Genomic DNA, 20,711 nt, shown 5'->3' with positions numbered 1-20,711 from the left:
GTACCAGCCCCTGTCCCCTCCCCCTAAGCAACTTTATTTTTCAACTTGATGGCCCTAAGCAACTTGATTTTTCTCCATAGTAGTCATCATTATTGTACATGCTATATATTTTGTTTGTTCATTCATTAATTCATCCCCTCCAACATACACACACGATGGGGCAGGTGCTCTATGAGTACAGGTGTTTTTCTGCTATATTGTTGGGCCTGGAATATAGTAGACACTCAATAAATATTAGCTGAATGAATGAATGCTCTGGAGTAAGTCACTATTAGCCATCTTTTATATCAAATTCTACAATCATACAGGTGCTTATATAAACCTGTGAACAAGAGCACGATGGGAACAAAAACCAGAGCAGGGGCTGAGTTGGGGGACAGAAAAGGGGATAAGCAGGCAGAGAAGTTGCTGGGGGCAGGGGGGATTTGAGGTGAAAAAAAAATTCTTTGAACAAGGGCATCAAGTACAGAGTGCAGAAGATAAACTTGGAGATGTGTTGTTATGTTCATTTTAGGGATGAGGAAATGGAGAGATACTACTGAATATCAGAGGTGGCACTCCAACCCTGTCAGGGCGACCTACCAAAGCGTTGAACAGAAGAATTTCATTATGTCACATTGGCAGCAGGGAGGATGAATGAGGCAGCAGCTGTCGTTAACAGCAAGTGTATCCAGGGGACATACCTACAATCCCAGGGCCCAACAGCTTGGGAGGCTGGAGAATTGCAAGTTCAAAGCCAGCCTCAGCAACTTAGGAATGGCCCTAAGCAACTTAGCAAGACTCTGTCTCGAAATAAAAAATAAAAAGGGCTGAGGATGTGGTTCAGTGGTTAAGTGTTAAGTGCCCCCTGGGTTTAATGCCCAGTACTAACAAAAAAAAAAAAAGAAAAAGAAAAAGAAAAAAAAAGTACCCAGGGGAGGGGGTAGCCTAAAAGCAGGAAGTGGAATGGAGAGGACAGAACACCCTCAGTAGCCATTGGATATGGGGGTTTAGGAGACTAAGATGAAACCCAGGTCTCTGAACAGGTGGATGGTGGAGCTGGTCACCAGGATAAGAAATAGAGCAAGAATGGTCTGAGGAAGGAGCTATATCAGTTCAATTTTTTAAAAAAATCCTTCTCTACTGGGCACAGTGGTGTATGCCTGCAATCCCAACAATTCAGGAGGTTGAAGCAGCAGGATCACAAGTTGGAGGCCATCCTTGGCAAGTCAGTAAGGCCCTCAGCAACTTAGCAAGACTCTGTCTCGAAATAAAAGGGCTGGGGATATATCTCAGTAGCAAAGCACTACTGGGTTCAATCCCCAGAACAATAACAACAAAAAATCCTCATTGAAGTATAACAAACACAAAAGAATACATATAAATATATAGCTCAGTGAATTTTCACCACTGAGCATGCCCATGGAACAAACATCTGGGTTAAGGAATATATCTTGACCAGCCCCCATTGAGGTTCTTCCCCACCACTGCCTGCCCCAAGTGCAACCAGTATCCTAATATCTAATGGCATGGATTATTTTTGCCTGTTCTTATACTTTTAAAGATTCACATGGTGTATCTGCTTTAGCATCTGACTTTTCACTTAGTATTGTGAGATGTATCCATATTATGTCATGTACTTATAGATTATCAATTTTCATTGAAGTATAGTGTTCCATTATAAGAATATATCATGATGTATTCACTCTACTCTTGATGGACAGTCGAGTTTTTCCAGCTTTGGGTATTACAAATAACTGCTATGAATAGTCTTGTACATGCTTTTGGTTTTTTGGAGAATACATATATGTATTTATGGTTGGTAACCATTTAGGAGTGGAATCACTAGATTATAGAGCACATATATGTTCAGCTTTAAATTGACCAACTGAGTGGGGTGTGGTCATGCATAACTGCAATCCTAGCAGCTCAAGAGGCTGAGGGAGAAGGATCATGAGTTCAAAGCCAGCCTCAGCAACTTAGTGAGTTCCTAAGTAATTCAGTTAAGACCCTGTCTCTAATAAAATATAAAAAAGGGCTGGGGATGTTGATCAGTGGTTAAGCACCCCTGGATTCAATCCCTAGTACCTAAATAAATAGCCAAACTATTATCCAAAGAGGTTAAACTACTTTATGCTCCAACAGCAACATATGAGAGTTTGGGTTGATCCCTGGCCTTCCTTGCCAATACTTAGTTGGGTCCAGTTTTAGACAGCAAAGGACATCTACAGGGAGATATTCAATCAGCCATTTAGTGCATGAACTAGGTTTAGCATCATTTATAGGGTGGACTAAGTCAAGCTCTCAAAGGAAACAGGTTATCCAGAGAGTAGAAACAAAAGGAAAATGTGAGGGACTAACAGTACCCAACACAGCAGTGTGAAGACAGAAGGTCAATGTTGGGAAAAGTCCATTGGATTTGAAAATACATTATTAGTAACTTCTTTTGCCAGTACAGAGCTTTGTACCACAGAACTATCCTAGTCTGTTTGGTCATCTATAACACAATATATAAACTGGGTGATTTATAACAATAGAAATGTATTTCTCAGAGTTCTGGGCCCTAAGCAACTTAGATTGTCCACGATCAAGGTGCTAGCAGATTTCATGTCCAGCAAGGGCCTGCTTTCTGATTCATAGGTGATACCTTCTCACTGTGTCCTCACATGGTAGAAGAGACAAGCTAGCTCTCTGGGAACTCCTTTATAAGAGCACTAATGCCATTCATGAGGATGGAGCCCAATCACTTCCCATAGGCTCTGCCATTTGATGAATAGGTTTCAAGTGTGAATTTTGGAGGGACACAAACATCCAGACCATAGCAAGTACTAAGGCAGATGTCCACCAAGATGGCGCTCCTTAACCTTCATTGCTACCTGAGAGGATCAATTCAACCCATAGCAGGTGAGTAACTAGTGGAACAAGGGCCTAGGAAAGACAGGAGTGTGGTGGCCACAGGTGCGGGCTGGCCCTGAATCTTCCCAGGCTAAGAGATATGCTCCCCTGACTCCCAATCACACCCTGTGCATGACATGAAATGTCACCTTGTGCATCAGTCTTTCTTCTGAATGTCCCGAAGACCCTTGTCAGCACAGTGAGGCTTCTATTTCAGAAGGCCCAAGCTCTAGTAGACTGCCAGACTCACAGTGAACACACTAAAGTGGTCACAGAATGGGTAAAAATGTATTTTTTCAATGATAGCTTTTATCATTATGATGGAAGAGATGAGACTCTCAATCTAAAAGCTTTTTGTGGGCATCAGATTCACTTTTTAAATAGCCAAGTAGTTAAAGGAAGGACTTTTACTTCCCATTTTCTACACTCAGGTTTTGTTTGGCACTTTTATAATAGGTAATGTTACTTTATAGTCAGAAAAGAAATAAAGGAATCTGGTCAAAAATGGGAAGTTGGGGGGCTGGGGGTATAGCTCAGTTGGTAGAGTGCTTACCTCACATACACAAGGCCCTGGGTTCAATCCCCAGCACCCCCCCAAAAAATGGGAAATGGGTGAGCTGGAGTTGTGGCTCAGTGGCAGAGTACTTGCCTAGCATGTGTGAGGCACTGGGTTCAATTCTCAGCACCACATAGAAATAAATAAAGGTCCATTGACAACTAAAAATATATTTTAAAATAAATGGGAAATGGAGCTTTGGTGCTAACCTGGAGAAAAATGACCCTTTCCTCACTCATTGTAAGGTTCATGGCCAAGACTCCCTATAACAAAGACAGACCAGTAAGAGAAAATCATACAAATTTTCTTACTAAGTTTAACATGGCACAGGAGCCTTCAGACCCTGAGCTGGGAGTGGAGCAGTGGTAGAGCACTTGCCTAGATACTCAAGGCTCTGGGTTCCATTCCCAACAATACAAAAAAAAAAAAAAAAAAAAACACCTAGTGGTGCACACCTATAATCCCAGCAGCTCAGGAGGCTGAGGCAGGAGGGTCACAAGTTTGAAGCCAGCTTCAGCAACTTAGTGAGGCCCTAAGCAACTTAGTGAGACCCTTTCTCAAAATAAAAAATAAAAAGGGTCAGAGATGTGATTTAGTGGTTAAGCACCCCTGGGTTCAATCCCTGGTACCAAAAAAAGAAAGAAGGAAAAAGAGAGAAAGAAAGAAAAGGAGGGAGGGAGGAAGGGAAGGAGAGAGAGAGAAAGGAAGGAAGGAAGGAATAGGGAAGTCTGTATACTTGTATGGATAGTCATGCAGAAGAATAATTGGAAAACAAAAACATATGATATAATGGTAATAAACTGGGGGGAACTTAGCAAGGGCTGTTCAGATTCTTCTTGGTATCCCTGTTTGTGACATTCCTTCCTTCTGGGAATAGGGCAGAACACCTGTCCAATGATGGTGTCTAGTAGAGAAGGTCAGAGAGTGGCCTTCCTAGGTTTTATGGCTTGTTTCAGAGGAGGAGCAGCAAGGGAAATTTTAGTTTCTATGGCCCACTTCAGGGGAGAAAGAAGTGAGGAGAATTTATGTGACTCATTTCAGGAGCAAAGGGGCAGAAGAAGATCAATGGGACCTTCCTGCTTCTGTAGTTTTCTCAATTTCCTTCAGCTTAAATACTCAATCTACCAAGGGACTGTATTTGGGGGTAGCATTTCCTGAGCCCTTTCTGAGCTTTAAACAGCACTCTCCAATGGAACTTTCTGTGATGATGGAAATGTTCTGCATCTGTACTGTCCATTACAGTAGCCCATGTGGCTATTAGTCACTTGAAATATGGGTTAGTTCAATTAAGGAATTGAACTTTTAAAATTTTTTTGAATTGTAGACAGACACAATACCTTTATTTTATTTATTTTATGTGGTGCTGAGGATCGAACCCAGTGCCTCACATGTGCTAGGCAAGCGCTCTACCACTGAGCTACAGCTACAGCCCCAGCCCCAGCCCCAGCCCATTAACTTTAATGACTTTTTTTTTTCCCCTGTGGGGATTGAACCCAGGGATGCTTTCCCACTGAGCCATTCTTTTAGTTTTTTAAATTTTGAGACAGGGGCTGGGGTTGTGGTTTAGCAGTAGAGCGCTCGCCTAGCATGCGTGAGGCACTGGGTTTGATCCTCAGCACTACATAAAATAAAGATATTGTGTCCACCTATAACTAAAAAATAAAAAAAAAAATTTAAGACAGGATCTCACACTAAATTGCTGAGGCTGGCCTCAAACTTGCAATCCTCCTGCTTCAGCCTCCAGAGTCTCTGGGATTACAGGTATGTGCTACCTCACCCTGGCAATTTCGACTACTTTAAATTCCAATGACCACATGGAAATTGTTGCTATTGCACCGGACAGTGAAGCTTTAATCAGTTTATATTAATATACACAAACTCTTTTCCTACTTATTATGTACTCATTCTCTTTATTTGTACTCCAGAGATGATAGTTTATGTCAGTTTTGTGTTAAATTTTGTATGCTTTCAGTTTTCCCATATTTATATATAGTATTTACACTTTAATTGTGGTTTGGCATTCCCTGTAAATTATAGAAAAACCTAAAAAGGAATTTCTAAACAATGTCCCAATCCTAAATAATCTAACTATGACATGGTAAGGGAACTGGGTATCAACTCCTGAGTAGTACATTAGATAGACACCAGGAATGAGGAGGAGGAGGAGGAGGATGAAAAAGTAATAAGAGAAAACCTAACACTGTTACTGTTAAATAGAAAAGGAAAGCAAGACACAACATTATTTATAGAGTAGCTTGTCAAATATGTTTTTTAAATATTTATTTTTTGTAATGGGACACAATACCTTTATTTACTTGTTTTTATGTGGTGCTGAGGATCCAACCCAGGGCCTCACATGTGCTAGGTGAGTGCTCTACCGCTGAGCCACAACCCCAGCCCTCAAATATGTTTAAAAAATACACATGAGGGCTGGGGATATAGCTCAATGGGTAGAGTGCTTGCCTTGCATGCACAAGGCCCTGGGTTCAATCCCCAGCACCAAAAAAAAAAAAAAAAAAATACACATGAAAGGGCTGAGGATAGAGCTCAGTGGTAGAGTGCCTGCTTAGCATGCATGAAGCCCTGGGTTCAATCCCCAGCACAGAAGAAAAAAGAAAAATGGGAAAATTTACACTAAACATTGTTGCCTTTGGTGAAGAAAAATATAAATGGTCTCTCCTCCCCTGCTTGGCTACATTAATATATTTTCCAAAATTCCATAATGAACAAAAATAGTAATTAGCATCCTGTTCTGTTTCACTTTACTGTCCCTAGTTTCTCAGCATCTGTGGATGTTTTTCCTGGAAGATAGGTGCTTAGCTTGACTTCTTTCAGAAGGAGCTTTGTTAACTTTCACATGATTATTTTCCTTTTGCTTCTGTGTAATGAATAATATTGTCAAATTGCTTTTTTCTTAATTTCATTTTTCCTGTCTTATTCTTTTGCTCAGCCACACTGGGATTATCATCTACAGAGGTATGTCACAGTTAGAAGGCTGGAATGTACATGGACACAGCTTTTGAAGCCCCTGCGTCCCATTACTAGAGATTGAACCTAGGAGAACTTACCACTGAGCTGCTACATCCCCAGCCCTTTTTATTTTTTATTTTGAGACATCTCCCTAATTACTGAGGCTGACTTCAAACTTGAGTTCCTCCTGCCTTGGCCTCCCGGGATGCTGGGGTTATAGGCATGTGCCACTGAACCCAGCTTGCTTTTTAAATTTTCTTAGACAAGATTAATATATAGGACTATCACCCCACCCCACCCCTACCCCCATGCTGGGGATTGAACCCAGGGTCATGCTAATGCAAGAGCTCCACCACTGAGCAACACCCCCAGCAAGATTGGTGCTTTAATGAGAGAATAACAGTAAACCAGATCTTAACTCAGAATGCTCAGTTTTGAATCCAGTGCCTTTATGTATTCTAATTGTGGGGCTGGGGGTTGATCCCAGGGTCTCCCACATGCTAAGCAAGCATTGTACCACTGAGCTACATTCCATCCCAAATCCAGTACCTTTAAAAATTGGATCCCTGGATAGGAACCTACAGGACATGTAAAAAAGTCCAACCTTGCATTGGGTTGAAACACAGCCATGCTCATACATTTACATATTGTCTATGGCTGCTTCCAAACTACAATGGCAGAATCGAGTACTTCAGAAAGAGATCATTTGGTCCACAAAAACCACAAACATTTACTGTTTGGTCCTTTGTGGACAAAGTATATGGACCCCTGTCTTAGAGAAAGGCATTCATATTAATCAGAATTAATATATAGGACTATCACCAAGCCCTCAGAGGGTGAACACCGCCCTCTACATGGATATGTCTGAGAGATTATTAGCTGGTCACCCATGGCCACAGATATTTGTTTATTTAGAATCAAAGATGAGTGGCAACAGTAGGTGTTCAGGCTGGTAACAATTTTGCCACTGTAACAAAACACTCAGACAATATGTAAGGAAAGAACATGATCTTTGAAAATAAGCTTTCCATAGGCACTGACCACAGTTGCCTTTGCCTGCGAGTTTTCTGACTTCCTGTTCCTCTGGCTGCCTGCAGGATGAGGGCGAGGACCCCTGGTACCAAAAAACATGCAAGTGTGATTGCCAAGGAGGAACAAATGCTCTGTGGAATGCAGGCGCTACCTTAGACTGCATACCAGGTGAGTGTCACTCTTCTTGGTTCACCATATTGGAACAGTCCTCAAAAACACCCTATTCCTCCTCCTTTCAATCTGGCTGAATTACCTCTGCTCCCAGCAACACTTTGCTCTGCGTTCTCTCCAGAGCTTCACACTGGCTGCTGCTTCCACAGACTGCACTGATGTCATTGTTCAAAAACAGCTTCCTAGATCTCTACCTGGTCTGACTGAAATGGGATCCAACTTTCAATGAAATTGATTAATGGAACTGACTGAAAATAAATGAATGGCAGGCAGCATGGGATTTCGAGAAGAGTACAGGCTTTAGGACTAGAAAGGCCAGAATTGGAATCCTGACCGCATCATTTCAGAACTCTGGAACTGCCACTTGGTTCTTTATCTGTCCAATGGAGGGGACAGCAGTGTGTGGATATTCACTGCTCACCAAAACAACCATGTGCCTCTTCCCTCACATTTTCCAGCCTCCTTGCAGTCAGGTGGTACCATCTGATTAGTGGCAGCCAAGGTGAGCAGGCCACTTTCCAAATGAGGCATCACAAAGCTAGCATGCAACTCTCCACCACTAACTACATGCCCACCTCATTGTCCATTTTAGAAATAAACTTTTATTGAAACACAGCCATGCTCATACATTTACATATTATCTATGGCTCTCCCTTTCCCTGCCATGAAAACAACTGTTGACATAGTGGTTTTCTTTCTTTCTTTCTTTTTTTTTCCCCAGCCTGGTCCCTGGATTACTAAGTAGAGCAGAACCCGCTGCTTACCCACAATAGATGTCACCTAAGTGAAAAATACACCTGTTATGTGAAGCCTCTGAAATTTCCGGGACAATTTGCTCTGCAGCTAATGTAGCTTATCCTGATTAATATGAATGCCTTTCTCTAAGACAGGGTTCCGCATACTTTGTCTACAAAGGACCAAACAGTAAATGTTTGTGGCTTTGTGAACCAAATGGTCTCTTTCTGAAGTACTTGATTCTGCCATTGCAGTTTGAAAGCAGCCATAGACAATATGTAAATGTATGAGCATGGCTGTGTTTCAGTAAAAGTTTATTTGTAAAATAGACAATGAGGTGGGCATGTAGTTCAGTGGTGGAACACTTGCCTGACCTGTGCAAGGCCCTGGGTTCTGTCCCCAGCTCCACAGAAAACACTAAACAGAGATGGTGAACCAGATTTGGTTTAAGGGACATAGTTTGCTGACCCTTGCTTTTTTGTTGTTGTTATAGATGGACACAATACCTTTATTTATTTATTTTTATGTGGTGCTGAGGATTAAACCAGGTGCCTTACACGTGCCAGGCGAGCGCTCTACCGCCCCAGCCCCTGACCCTTGCTCTTAAGGGTTGTTATGAAGAATAAATAAAATGAGCCATCTTAGTATCCCGTGTTAGACTTGGGAACCTGTGTGTTGGGGGCTGGGACAAGGGGGCTGAATGCAAGGACCTTTGTTCTGTTTTTCTTGGTGCTAGGAACCTGGGGTTTCAGAACCCAGGGGGCTGAACGCAAGGACCTTTCTTATGTTTTTTGGTGCTGGGGATTGAACCCAGGACCTTATGTATGCAAGGCAAACACTCTACCAACTGAGCTATATTCTGACCCCTGAACATAAGGATTTGTGTATGCTAGACAAGTGCTCTACCACTGGGACATATCCCTCCACCAAGCTATAGCCAAAAGAATAGCTAAAAGTCTGGCTTTCCTTTCTCTTTCACCCTCTTACCCCAACTTCTGCCTCCAAGGAAGGGCACTCATGCTCTGGGAAAGAATTGAGCAGACTTTCAGAGGCAGTCCCAGCAAATATGTCCATGGCTGGGGGTCTATTTTGTATGAAACTGGTCTTGCCACCATCCCTGCAGTTAGGACACTGCTCTCCAACCTCATTCACTTTACATAATTGCCTGAGTAGCTGCACGCATTGTCTGTGAGCCTCTTCTCATTATTTCATTAAAATTTGCATTAAAATAGTAAATTGCAGAGCTGGGGGGATAAGGTACAATGGCTTCTATTGCCCCCTTTTTCCTATTTACTTAAAAGGAATAGGAAGTCAATTTGAAACTCAGTTTGTTCCCCAGGAGAACAGTGGGGCCCATGAGGAAAGCAGGAAGGCTATTTTGTTCACAGGCTTTTCTGACAGGAGGTCCCATTGTGCTCCCTGGCAGGAACTACTGCAGCCAGTAAATGTTGGTGTAATTGAAGGGCCCTCCTTAATAATCCATTTATAAATCAATTTAAACCTCTCATCGAGTGCCTATTAGGTGCAAGGCACTATTAGGAAGACAGAAATGAAGGTCTTGACTCCACCTTGGAGAGATTTACTAGTTAGTGGAAATAAATTTTTTCACTAGAGACATGAGACCTCCTGAAATTCCACTTCAAGAAAGTTCTAAGAAGAAACTGGAAAGAGATAATTTATGTGGGTTGGCTGCACTGACTCCATCAACTGTAAAACTGAGAAGGGCCTAGTGTTAGAGGAATATAAAGAGAACCCTGGTCCCTAAGGTATCTCCCCTACACAGTTGACATGAACTTGAAGTTCTAAAATGAGAACATTTTAGTTTAAGTATTCCCCTCTCCCACTGTTTTTTTTTTTCTTTTCTTTCTTTGCCTTGCTGGGGATGGGAGCCAGGGCTTCATGCATGCTAGGCAATTGCCCTACCACTGAGACACATCCCCAGCCCTTATTTTTGTTTTTCGAACAACAAAGATATTTTCGGGAAGGAAAAACAAAAAACCCACAATCTCAAGTGTTCAGTGGTTGATCCTTTATGTTAATTGGTTCCTTCATGAATTAGATGATTCAGGGCATCAGGACTAGCCACAGCTTCCAGAAGTCACTTGCCCATCCATGCCTCAGATTATCATCGGAATGTCAAGAATCCTGTTTGGTCTCTCTGGATCCTGAGATTGAGTGCTTCCACCACAGATGGCCTTGAGAGAGAAGAACCTAGAAAGCACAGAAGAACAGGGGGTCACTCAGACCTTGGGGGGGGGGCAATGCAGAGGCCACAGGTGCACAAGGGTTGTTGATGCCTGGGGGCCCCACACATGGAGCAGAAGGCCAGGTGCATTATGGCCGCCTAAGCTTCAGCTAAAGCTATTAAAAAGACTAACACTGCCTTTTCCACAATTGAACCAAGATTACCCTGGCCCTCTGAGAGTGGGGTTTAGGGTAGGGAAGGTATTCAAAAGCATAAGAGTTCTAGTGGTTTGCTAACACTTTAATTCTAGATTTTACATTCTATAACATATTCAAGCATATACTCTATTCTATAAATATTCTGTATATTTTATCATTCTATATTCTACTATATTGTCACATATATTCATGTCTAACATCTAGGCACAGTAATATTCACAGCCCTCTAGAATCTCTTCCCAAGAATATCCTTGAACTGTGTTTGTTTGTTTTGTTTCCATTTTGTTTTTCTTTTCTGGTACTGGGCATGGAACCCTGGGGTGCTGATTGAACTTGCAATCTTCTTGCCTCAGACTCCAAAGTAGCTGGGATCACAGATGTGTACCACAACCACCTGGCCTCTGCATTTCTTTTCTTTTCTTTATTTATTTAGTGTGTGTGTGTGTGTATATGTATGTATATATATGTATGTATATTAGTTGTAGTTGGACACAATACCTTTATTTTTATTTGTTTTTATTTTTATGTGGTGCTGAGGATCAAACCCAGTGCTTCACACGTGCTAGGTGAGCACTTTACCACTGAGCCACAACCTCAGCCCCCTCTGCAATTCTTTAGGTTAACTCCCATGCCCCGCCCCCATGCCCAGGTGCTAAGGATGGAATCCAGGGCCTCCTAATGCTAGGCCACTGCTCTACCACCAAGTACATCCCCAGCCCTAACCTTTCTTTTTTTGGTATGGGGGGATTGAACCCAGGAGTGCTTAACCACTGAGCCACATCCCTAGCCCTTTTAATATTTTATTTAGAGACAAGGTCTCAATGAGTTGCTTAGGGCCTTACTAAGTTGCCAATTCTGGCTTTGAACATTCTGACCCTAAACATTCTTTTTAAGCATGCCTGGCCATCATGCCTACAAACCCAGAAAGCAGTGACTGAATAAAACAGCCCAATACATTAAGTAGACATAGCCTGGATTACCAACACATTACAAATATACATTTTTCATCTAATTATCAAGAGCCACAAAAGATGCAGGTTTTTCCTTATGAGTAAAATGAATATAGAAACAGTTTAATAACTGCAACAACAAGGTTCCATTGGGTGAAAAATTTGGCAAGTCACTTTCACTGTGTCTGATAAGGATCTCCTTAATGCCTTTGGCAACATTATTTATGCTGCTTTCTAGCTTTTACTCAATTTACAGTTGCTTTTTGATTAGGCCAGAGGGAATTCTCAAGGCTGCAATTCATTTCTACTTCCTCCTCGAGTTCTGTGCTTCCTGCATCTGCCATTTCTCTGCTTGTCCCCGGCTGTCACCCAAGATGGGATGACTGTATCTGTTTATCCCTTCATCCATCCATCCAATCAGATTATGTTAAGTGCCTAGTGCATTCAGGCATTCTGCTTGGCTCAGAGGATAGGATGTTGAGAAAGACAGACATGGGGAGCTGACAAAATCACAAGAGGAAGCAATATATGACAGGTATTACAGTTAGGCAGCATCATGGAGCCCCTTACTCAGCTCAGGGTGGGCAGGGGAAGTGGGTGGCGATCTGAAGGAGGTGAAGGTGGCAGGAAGGGGACAGAAAGCCTCAAGGGAAGGTGCCAGACTCCTCAGGCATACCTAAAGGAAGGCAGAGAAGGAAGAAAGGGGGAAAGAGGAATCAGGAAGCACCACAATCATAACTGATGTGCAGTTTATTTCATAGCACACAGATCATGAGAAATGTCACACTTTGTTTTTCCAAGTGAAAACAAATCCAGTTTCAGTCCTCCCTTGTTATGGCCTGTGAGAGTCTAAACACAGGTCTTTTACCACTGAGCCACATCCTTAGCCCTTTTTATTTTTTATTTAGAGACAGGGTCTTCCTAATTTGCTAAGGCTGGCTTTGAACTTGTGATCCTCCTGCCTCAGCCTCCCGAGTTGCTGGGATTACAGGCATGTGCCCCTACAGTTAGCTAAAGACAGGTCTTTTGAAGGTCCTTTTTCTTCCCTTTGAACTACTTGAAACCCCACAAGATTGTGAGGGCTTCCTGGGGGCAGGGCATGTGTTCAGGCTGGGTGGCAGGATCCTGGCCTGGCCCTAGGCCCCATTGGGGAGCAGTGGTGGCTCCTTTTCCTCCTGAGCCAAGCTTTCTAAGAATCCCCACATGGTATTCTGAGGCTTCCCATAGCACAGGGCTCCCAGACCCCTCCCTGCTCCTGTTTCTCAGGGGAACTACATCCCCAGTGAGTCCACCACCATGCCACTGCTACCTTAACTGGGGGCTCTCACCTTCTCCTCTGGGAGGATCAGCTAATTCCTGTTCAGGCCTAGATTGTCCAACTCCATAAGCCTGAGGGATGCTGTCTACAAGGTGGGGGAATGAAGTGGGTCAGTGTAGGGTAGAATGGTGTTGGATTTCCTCCCTTGCCAGAAGGGCCCCCAACTCACGAATGTACCCTATCACACTAATATTACCTGCTACTTGTTTTTGTTCATTTGTTTTGAGTGCTTGGGATTGAACCCAGGGCCTCATGCATGCTAGACAAATACTCTACCATTGGGTCACATTCCTAGCCCCTAATCTGTTACTTTTTGGCCAGGCACGGTACTCTACAAACTCTATAGTCTCTAAACATTATTTCACCTTAATCTTTTCTTTCTTTTTTTTTTTAATGTGGTGCTGAGGATTGAACCCAGTACCTCACACATGCAAGGCAAGTGCTCTACCACTGAGATATGACTCCAGCCCCTCATTTAATCTTTTAGCAGCTTTATAAAGGTGATACTACTACAGTGGCATTTCACAGATGAGCAAACTGAGACCCAGAGGGGATTAAGCACTGTACTCACACTGAGGAAGAGTGGGAACCAATCCTGGTCCTCACTGGCTCTAAACAGACCTTCTTGACCTTGAATGCCTATTACAATCACCTGTAGCTTTGTCCTGATTGCCTCCCCACCTCCAGCTGCTCAGATGATTCCAAGGTGCAGCCCAGGCCAAGCCCCACTGGTCTAGAGTCTTTGCCTTGTACTCTGGAGGTATCAAGGAATGAGACTTGTAGCACCACACAGGAGGTTGGACACTGAAGGGCTGTTTTGGATGTACAACACACCAAACTTCTTTGAGTTGCCCGGATGGAAATAATTCCCTGGAAAATCTTCAGGGATCAGTGGGCTGAGACTTGGGATCTGGCAGTAAGGTATAGATTCACAGAGGCCACCTGCAGCCATGATATAAAACTATCACCTGTTGGGCTGGGGTTGTAGCTCAGCGGTAGAGCGCTTGTCTTGCAAGCAGAAGGGTTCAATCCTTGGCACCATAAACAAAAATAAAGATATTACGTCCATCTACAACTAAAAACATTTTTTTAAAGAAAAAACAATTGTCACATGCCCTGGAGAGTGAGTGCAGGGTCCACAACTGGATAAACAGCTTTTTTTTTTTTTTAACTTTATTTTATTTATTTTTATGTGGTGCTGAGGATCAAACCCTAGGCGTTGCACATGTGAGGCGAGTACTCTATTGCTGAACCATAACCCCAGCCTCGATAAACAGGTTTTTAGATCGAAAAGCTAGAAAAGCCCTTCCCAGGCCTTTAAGGACACTGCCCCACTGAGTCTGGAGTCCACTCCTAATCATTAGATGTGGGAAATATGGCAGACAAAAGAGTTGTAAGGGAGTTGCTGGGTCCATGGCTCAGTGGTAGAGCTCTTGCCTAGCATCTGTGAAGTACTGGGTTTGATCCTCAGCACCACATATAAATAAACAAAATAAAGGTCTTTCAACATCTAAAAAATAAATAAATAAATAATAAAGAATTGTGAGGGGCAAATAGAGAAAGAGCAAAGTGCCAGGCATAAGGTGGTGATTGGGAGGGGCGGTGACAAGGGGTCTTGTTCTGTTACACCTCCTCTCTCTCAGCTGGTGGCCCTGAGCAAAATAAATAAATAAATAAAAGTTCAGTCATCAAATGCTACAAATGTTAAAGATGAAGGGACCTTAGCGATATCTACAGTTAGAATTTTACAGATTAGAAAGGCTGAGAGCTGAGGTTAAGTAACAGCCAAGAGCCCTACTGAGACCCTGCTCTCTGATGCTTTGGACTCACCCCTCCTTCAGGTGGCTCAAGCCTGTCTTCCAGGCTGGAGGGAAGTTGAGGGAACTAGAAGAGCGTGGGAGCCCATGGGCACTCAGTCCTCTGAAGCTCCAGCCCACAAAACGCCTTCCCTGGCAGGCTAAGGTTTTTCAAAGTGCACTTTGAAAGTGTGCTTGTTAAAAATGCGAAACTCTGGGGATGGAATCCTAGAAACTGCATTCTTAACAAGCTCCCCTGATGATTCTACCATGCAAGGCATGATTGAGTGACCCATAAAAGCACTGCTCTTCTCTCTCCCAGGAATTGACATTATTTTAATAGACTCCCAAAGTCTTGGAGACTTGATAAACTACAAATACTGTCCCCTCTCCCCCAGCCCCTCTGAGTTGTAGATGCTGGTAGAATTCCAGCCTATTCCTTTGGTGCATTAGGGCAGAAAAGTTGAGGAGGCTAGTGCTGTCCTGTCTTCAGCTGCTGGAGGCAGGACATGACCCTCTTGGCAGGTACTCTGGAGCCTTAGGATGGCACTCAAGCTTTTGCATGCTCCATTCAGTTTTATTGACTGTTGAAAATTATCTAGAAAGACTTCAGTTCTCCATTTTACTATTACAGATGATGATACCCCAGTAAATATGTCAACTTTTTTATTCCCCCTGGTACTAAGGACTGAACCTAGAGATTCTGTACCACTGAGCTACACCCCCATTCCCATTTTACTTTTTATTTTGAGACAGGACCTCACTAAGTTGCTGAAGCTGGCCTCAAACTTGTGATCCTTTTGCCTCAGCCTCCTGAGTCACTGGGATTACACGTGTGCACCACTGCACCTGGCTACCTCTTCAGCTTGAACTCAAATATACACATGTACACATGGAGGAAATTTTTTTTTTTTTTGCCTCATTTGGAGTTTACCATTCACAATCAGAAAATTAGTCAAATGTATTTATATAAGTTTATACTTTGTTTTCTATAGCAATTCAGTTAAAAATTGGGTTTTGTTAGAGATGTCCAAAAGAGTGGCTATTGAATTAGTTTTTGACTCAGAAGGCAAAAAGACTATGGGATAGAGAGTTGCTTAGCTGGGCATGGTGGCACATGCCTGTAATCCCAGTGGCTTGGGATGCTGAGACAGGAGGATCGTGAGTTCAAAGCCAGCCTCAGCAATGGCAAGGTGCTATGCAACTCAGTGAGATACTGTCTCTAAATAAAATGCAAAATAGGGCTGGGGATGTGGCTCAGTGGTTGAGTGCCCCTGAGTTCGATTCCTGGTACAAAAAAAGAAAAAGAAAAAAGAATATCAGGGCTGAGGGCTCTATAGTTCTTCTTACCCCATGGTAGAAGATGGCTACAGTTACACCAGCTATCAGGTCCTTCAATCTAGACAACTGGAAGAAAGAAGGGGCAAGCAAAACTTGACCACAAATCCCTAGCACACATCTTCTTACATCTCACTGGTGAGAAATTATGTCATGTGGTTACTTCTAACTGCAAGAAAGCCTGCAAATGATTGCCTCTTTAGCTGGTCACATTGCTGTCACCAATAAAATTAAGCCTTTTTAGTCTAAGAGAAGGGGGAAATGGTGGTTGGGTTGGCAATTGGCAGTCTCTGATCAGGTAACCCAATACTGTTGTCAATACGAGGAAACAGCATATAGCCCAATTTGGGCTATTTCCATTTGGAAAAAGCAGTGTCTTTCAGCTGATCCGTATTCAATAGTCACTCAGGTATACTTCACCTATTTTTATTTATTTATTTATTTTGCATTAGACTGGTGAGAAAACAGCAATTTACAAGTGGGAAGTCAATATATAATTGCCTTTCTTGCTGGCTCACCATTGTTTTATTCCTATAATTGGCATCATCTGCTGCCCAAGAACAATTAGAGACCCTGATGTCATCATGCAGCATGGCTAAACCTGCTCGCTAATGAGGGAACTGAAGATGTCTGACATTTAAATATGCTATTTTACCGAGTACCTCTTAGTGTTTAGGTCTCAAAGTTGGTGGAGGAGGAGAAGTATTTCTCAAATCCCCCTCCCCCTATGAGGTTGCCATAGAACCATTTCCCTCTGCTTTTCTGAACGTTGAGTCTCTATGGCAATCCCTTCACTTCATCCTTCATGCTCTTTCCGCATGAGCAGTAAATAGTTGAAGGCTTTTGTGAACCTCCTTGCTGACAAGTAAAACATTCTCCATTTCCACAGTGCAAACAAGATAGGGTTGCTTTGTTACTTCAGTCATCTGAGTACTGAGATGTGGTGGTGGAAAGGCTTGTTTTTAATTTTTCTTTTTGAGATGGGAGTCTTGTTCTGTTACCAGTCTGGCCTTGTACTTTTGGCTTACATGCCACTACAGTTTCCAAGCAGCTGGGGCTACAGGTGTGTACTACTGTGCCCGGCTAGAGGTATGGATGTTTGAATTGAATGTGCGTTGTTTTTCCTTTCCAGAATGCCCATATCACAAGCCCCTGGGTTTTGAGTCAGGGGAGGTCACACCAGACCAGATCACCTGCTCCAATCCGGAGCAGTATGTGGGCTGGTATTCCTCATGGACTGCAAACAAGGCTCGGCTCAACAGTCAAGGCTTTGGGTAAGTAGTGCAGTCCCAGGTGGTTTTCTTTTGTTTTTCCCATATACTTAAAAAAAAAATAGGTTTCTCTAATAAACAAATGGCACAGAATGCACTTATTTATTCAATACTGAGTACCTTCCATGTGCCAAGGACTGTGGGTATAGCAGTGGACAGGATGGATAAGGTCCTGGCCTTCAGGAGGTGCACAGTTTAGAGGAACAGACAGACTGTAAGCACATCAGCACACAACCGATTATTCAGTAAGTGTGATGAGCCTTGTGAGGAAAATGAAGAAGGAAATAAGATCTCATCCATTGCAAGTACCAGGGAAGGCTTTTTTTTTGTATCAGGTACCAGGGCACTTAACCACTGAGCCACATCCCGACATCCCTGGCTCCTTTTTAATTTAGAGACAGGGTCTCACTGAGTTACTTAGGGCCTCACTAAGTTGCTGAGGCCAGCTTTGAACTTGCAATTCTCCTGCCTCAGCCTCCCAAGTTCCTGGGATTACAGGCATGCACCACTGCTCCTGGAACCAGGGAAAGTTTTCTTTCTTTCTTTCTTTTCTCTTGTACTGGGGATTGAATTCAGGAGCACTCAACCACTGAGCCACATCCCCAGCCTATTTTGTATTTTATTTAGAGACAGGGTCTCACTGAGTTGCTTAGCGCCTCACCGTTGCTGATGCTGGCTTTGAACTCATGACCCTCCTGTCTCAGGTTCCCAAGCCACTTGGATTACAGGGGTGCAACACTGTACCTGGCCCAGGGAAGAGTTTCTAAGCAAAAGATATTTCATCTGAGACTTGAAGATTGTGTTTTAGTCAGCTTTTTCACTGCTGTGACTAAAAGACCCAGCCAGAACAACTGTAAAGGATGAAAAGTTAATTTGGAGGCTCACAGTTTCAGAGGTTGTAATCCCTTGGGGCTGAAGGTGAGGCAGAGCAACATGCTGGAAGTATGGTAGAAGGAAGCAGCTCACACGATGATCAGAAAGCAGAGAGAGTCGCCCCTTGCCAAATACAAATATGTACCCAAAGTCATGCCCATAATGCCCCACCTCCTTCAGCCACACCCCACCTGCCTTCAATTACCATCAGTTAATCTAGTAGGGGATTAATTCACTGATTGGGTAAAGGCTCTCCTAACCCAATCATTTATCCTCTAAACCTTCTTGCATTGTCTCACCCATGAGCTTTTGGGAGCCACCTCACGTCCAAACCATAACAGATGGTCAGGTGAGGGAGGATAAGACGCATGGGTTGCGGCAGGTACAAAGACTTGAACTGGGGGATGGTATCTTCTGGTGCTTGCTGGCTATTTGCAGGCACTCACAGGGGAAGGTTCCTGGTGACTTGATGTGTTTCTGGCAGGTGTGCGTGGCTCTCCAAGTTCCAAGACAGCAGCCAGTGGTTACAAATAGATCTGAAGGAGATCAAGGTGATTTCAGGGATCCTTACCCAGGGGCGCTGTGACATCGATGAGTGGATGACCAAGTATAGTGTGCAGTACAGGAGTGATGAGAGCCTGAACTGGATTTACTATAAGGACCAAACTGGAAACAACCGGGTAAGTGGAGCTTACCCAAAACCCATCTTCGGCATACACCCTCTCTGGGACTCCTCTCTTATCCCTGTGTTGCGTTCGTCACCTTCTGTCAGAGCACTAATCCCATGGCAGAGTGGGTCATCTGTGCTTCTTTCCTGCAGTTCAGTTTGATCTTTCCTGGTTGTCGCATTAGTGCCTGGCAGTTTGTGAATGAATGTTGCTCTTTTATGCAAAGAAAATATTTGTCTGATTTCTATCAGTGCATAGTTGCCTAAAGACCCAAGACTGGCCATAGGGAGTATTGCAAACTCACTGGATCATTGAACACACTTTGCTTCATGGGTTTGGCTTGATCCATTACGGACACGGGTAGATAATCATGCATTTGTATAGATATGGCCTCTCCTTACTATTGATCTGAGATTGAATGCTGGAAATCTTTTGACAACCTAGCAAGTTAGCTGCCTAATCACACTAGTGTTTATTAAAAGGATTCCACCAGTGCAAGAACAGACACTTTTGGGCAACCCTATATCCTATTAATCTTTGAAAACTGAGACCAAAGTCGTCTTCATCATAAACTAAACACATTAGATTCCTGACTATAAATATTTGAAATGAACAAAAATGAGTTAAAAATTCACTACCTGTTTGGAAATGTTAAGTATTTTTTGCCTAAGAGTAAGGAATTACCCGGGCTCATTTTGACATTTGACTAGGTTAAGCAGACCTGTATGGCTGACAATGAGAAGGCTTTGTGGTCAGTCTGATGACAATCTGCAAAGTATGACATTCATGGATGAGGTTGAGGAGTTCGGACACAATGGGAAAAAACCATCTTGATACTTGGACATCTAAATTCATTTTTGTTCTTGTTAGTTGGCTTTTCCAAAAGATATTAGGATTCTGTTTCAAGCCCCGTGCCTTTTTGTTGTTGCTGTTCTTTTTTAGTTATGCATGACAGTAGAATGTATTTTATATTGGAATAACTCCAGGACAAACATATTATACATACACGGAGTATAACTTATTCTAATTTTTGTGGTTGTACATGATGTAGAATTACCGTGATCATGTATTCCAATACAAGGCTAGGAAAGTTATGTCCAATTAATTCTGCTGTCCTTCCTCTTCCCCTCCCATTCCCTTTCCTTCATTCCCCTTTGTCTATAATCCACTGGATTTCTATTCTTGCCCTAGCCACACTCCCTTGTTTTGGGTTAGCATCCACATATTAAAGCCCTGTGCTTCTTGCACAGGTCTTGATAGTCATTGTTCTTTGAAAGAGGCACTCACTTCTGGTATTTGCATAAACTAGTGGAGCCTGTTCCTTAGTCCCCTCTATATCTGGTTCCTGACTGGAATAACTCCAGGACAAACAGCTGAGAGTGGATAACATTAGGTGTTACTACTGGGAAGAAAAGCAAGATCATGGCAGACAAGGCCTGTCCTGTTCTTTTTTAGTACATATTAGTTTCGTTATATTATAGTCATACATCAGATAACACATTTTGATCATTTACCCCTTCATTTCTAGCCTTTCTCTCCCCTACCCCAATATCCTTCTTGCTAATGAATAGTCTCCCTTCTCATGTTATCTTTTTTTCTCTTCCTAGATTTCACATGAGAAAACATGTCATTTATTTATTTGTTTGTTTATTGATACCAGGGATTGAACCCAGGGGAGCTTAACCACTGAGCCACATTCCTAGACCTTTTTTGTATTTTATTTAGAGACAGGGTCTCACTAAGTTACTTAGGGCCT

General features: G+C 42.9%; 1 protein-coding gene across 1 annotated transcript in view; it reads left to right on the top strand.

Moving 5' to 3' along the window:
* Rs1 (retinoschisin 1) overlaps nt 1-20,711 on the top strand; it is a 31,339-nt gene that overhangs the window by 9,064 nt on the left and 1,564 nt on the right. The window contains exons 4-7 of the mRNA XM_071606675.1: nt 6,356-6,406; nt 7,498-7,600; nt 17,276-17,417; nt 18,772-18,967. Of these exons, the coding sequence (XP_071462776.1) occupies nt 6,356-6,406; nt 7,498-7,600; nt 17,276-17,417; nt 18,772-18,967 (492 nt within the window). The remainder of the gene's footprint in view (nt 1-6,355; nt 6,407-7,497; nt 7,601-17,275; nt 17,418-18,771; nt 18,968-20,711) is intronic.

This window comes from Marmota flaviventris, chromosome X, assembly GCF_047511675.1.
Source record: "Marmota flaviventris isolate mMarFla1 chromosome X, mMarFla1.hap1, whole genome shotgun sequence".
Taxonomy (NCBI): domain Eukaryota; kingdom Metazoa; phylum Chordata; class Mammalia; order Rodentia; family Sciuridae; genus Marmota; species Marmota flaviventris.
Note: the sequence above shows the minus strand (reverse complement) of the source record. Positions and strands in the feature narration are given on the sequence as shown.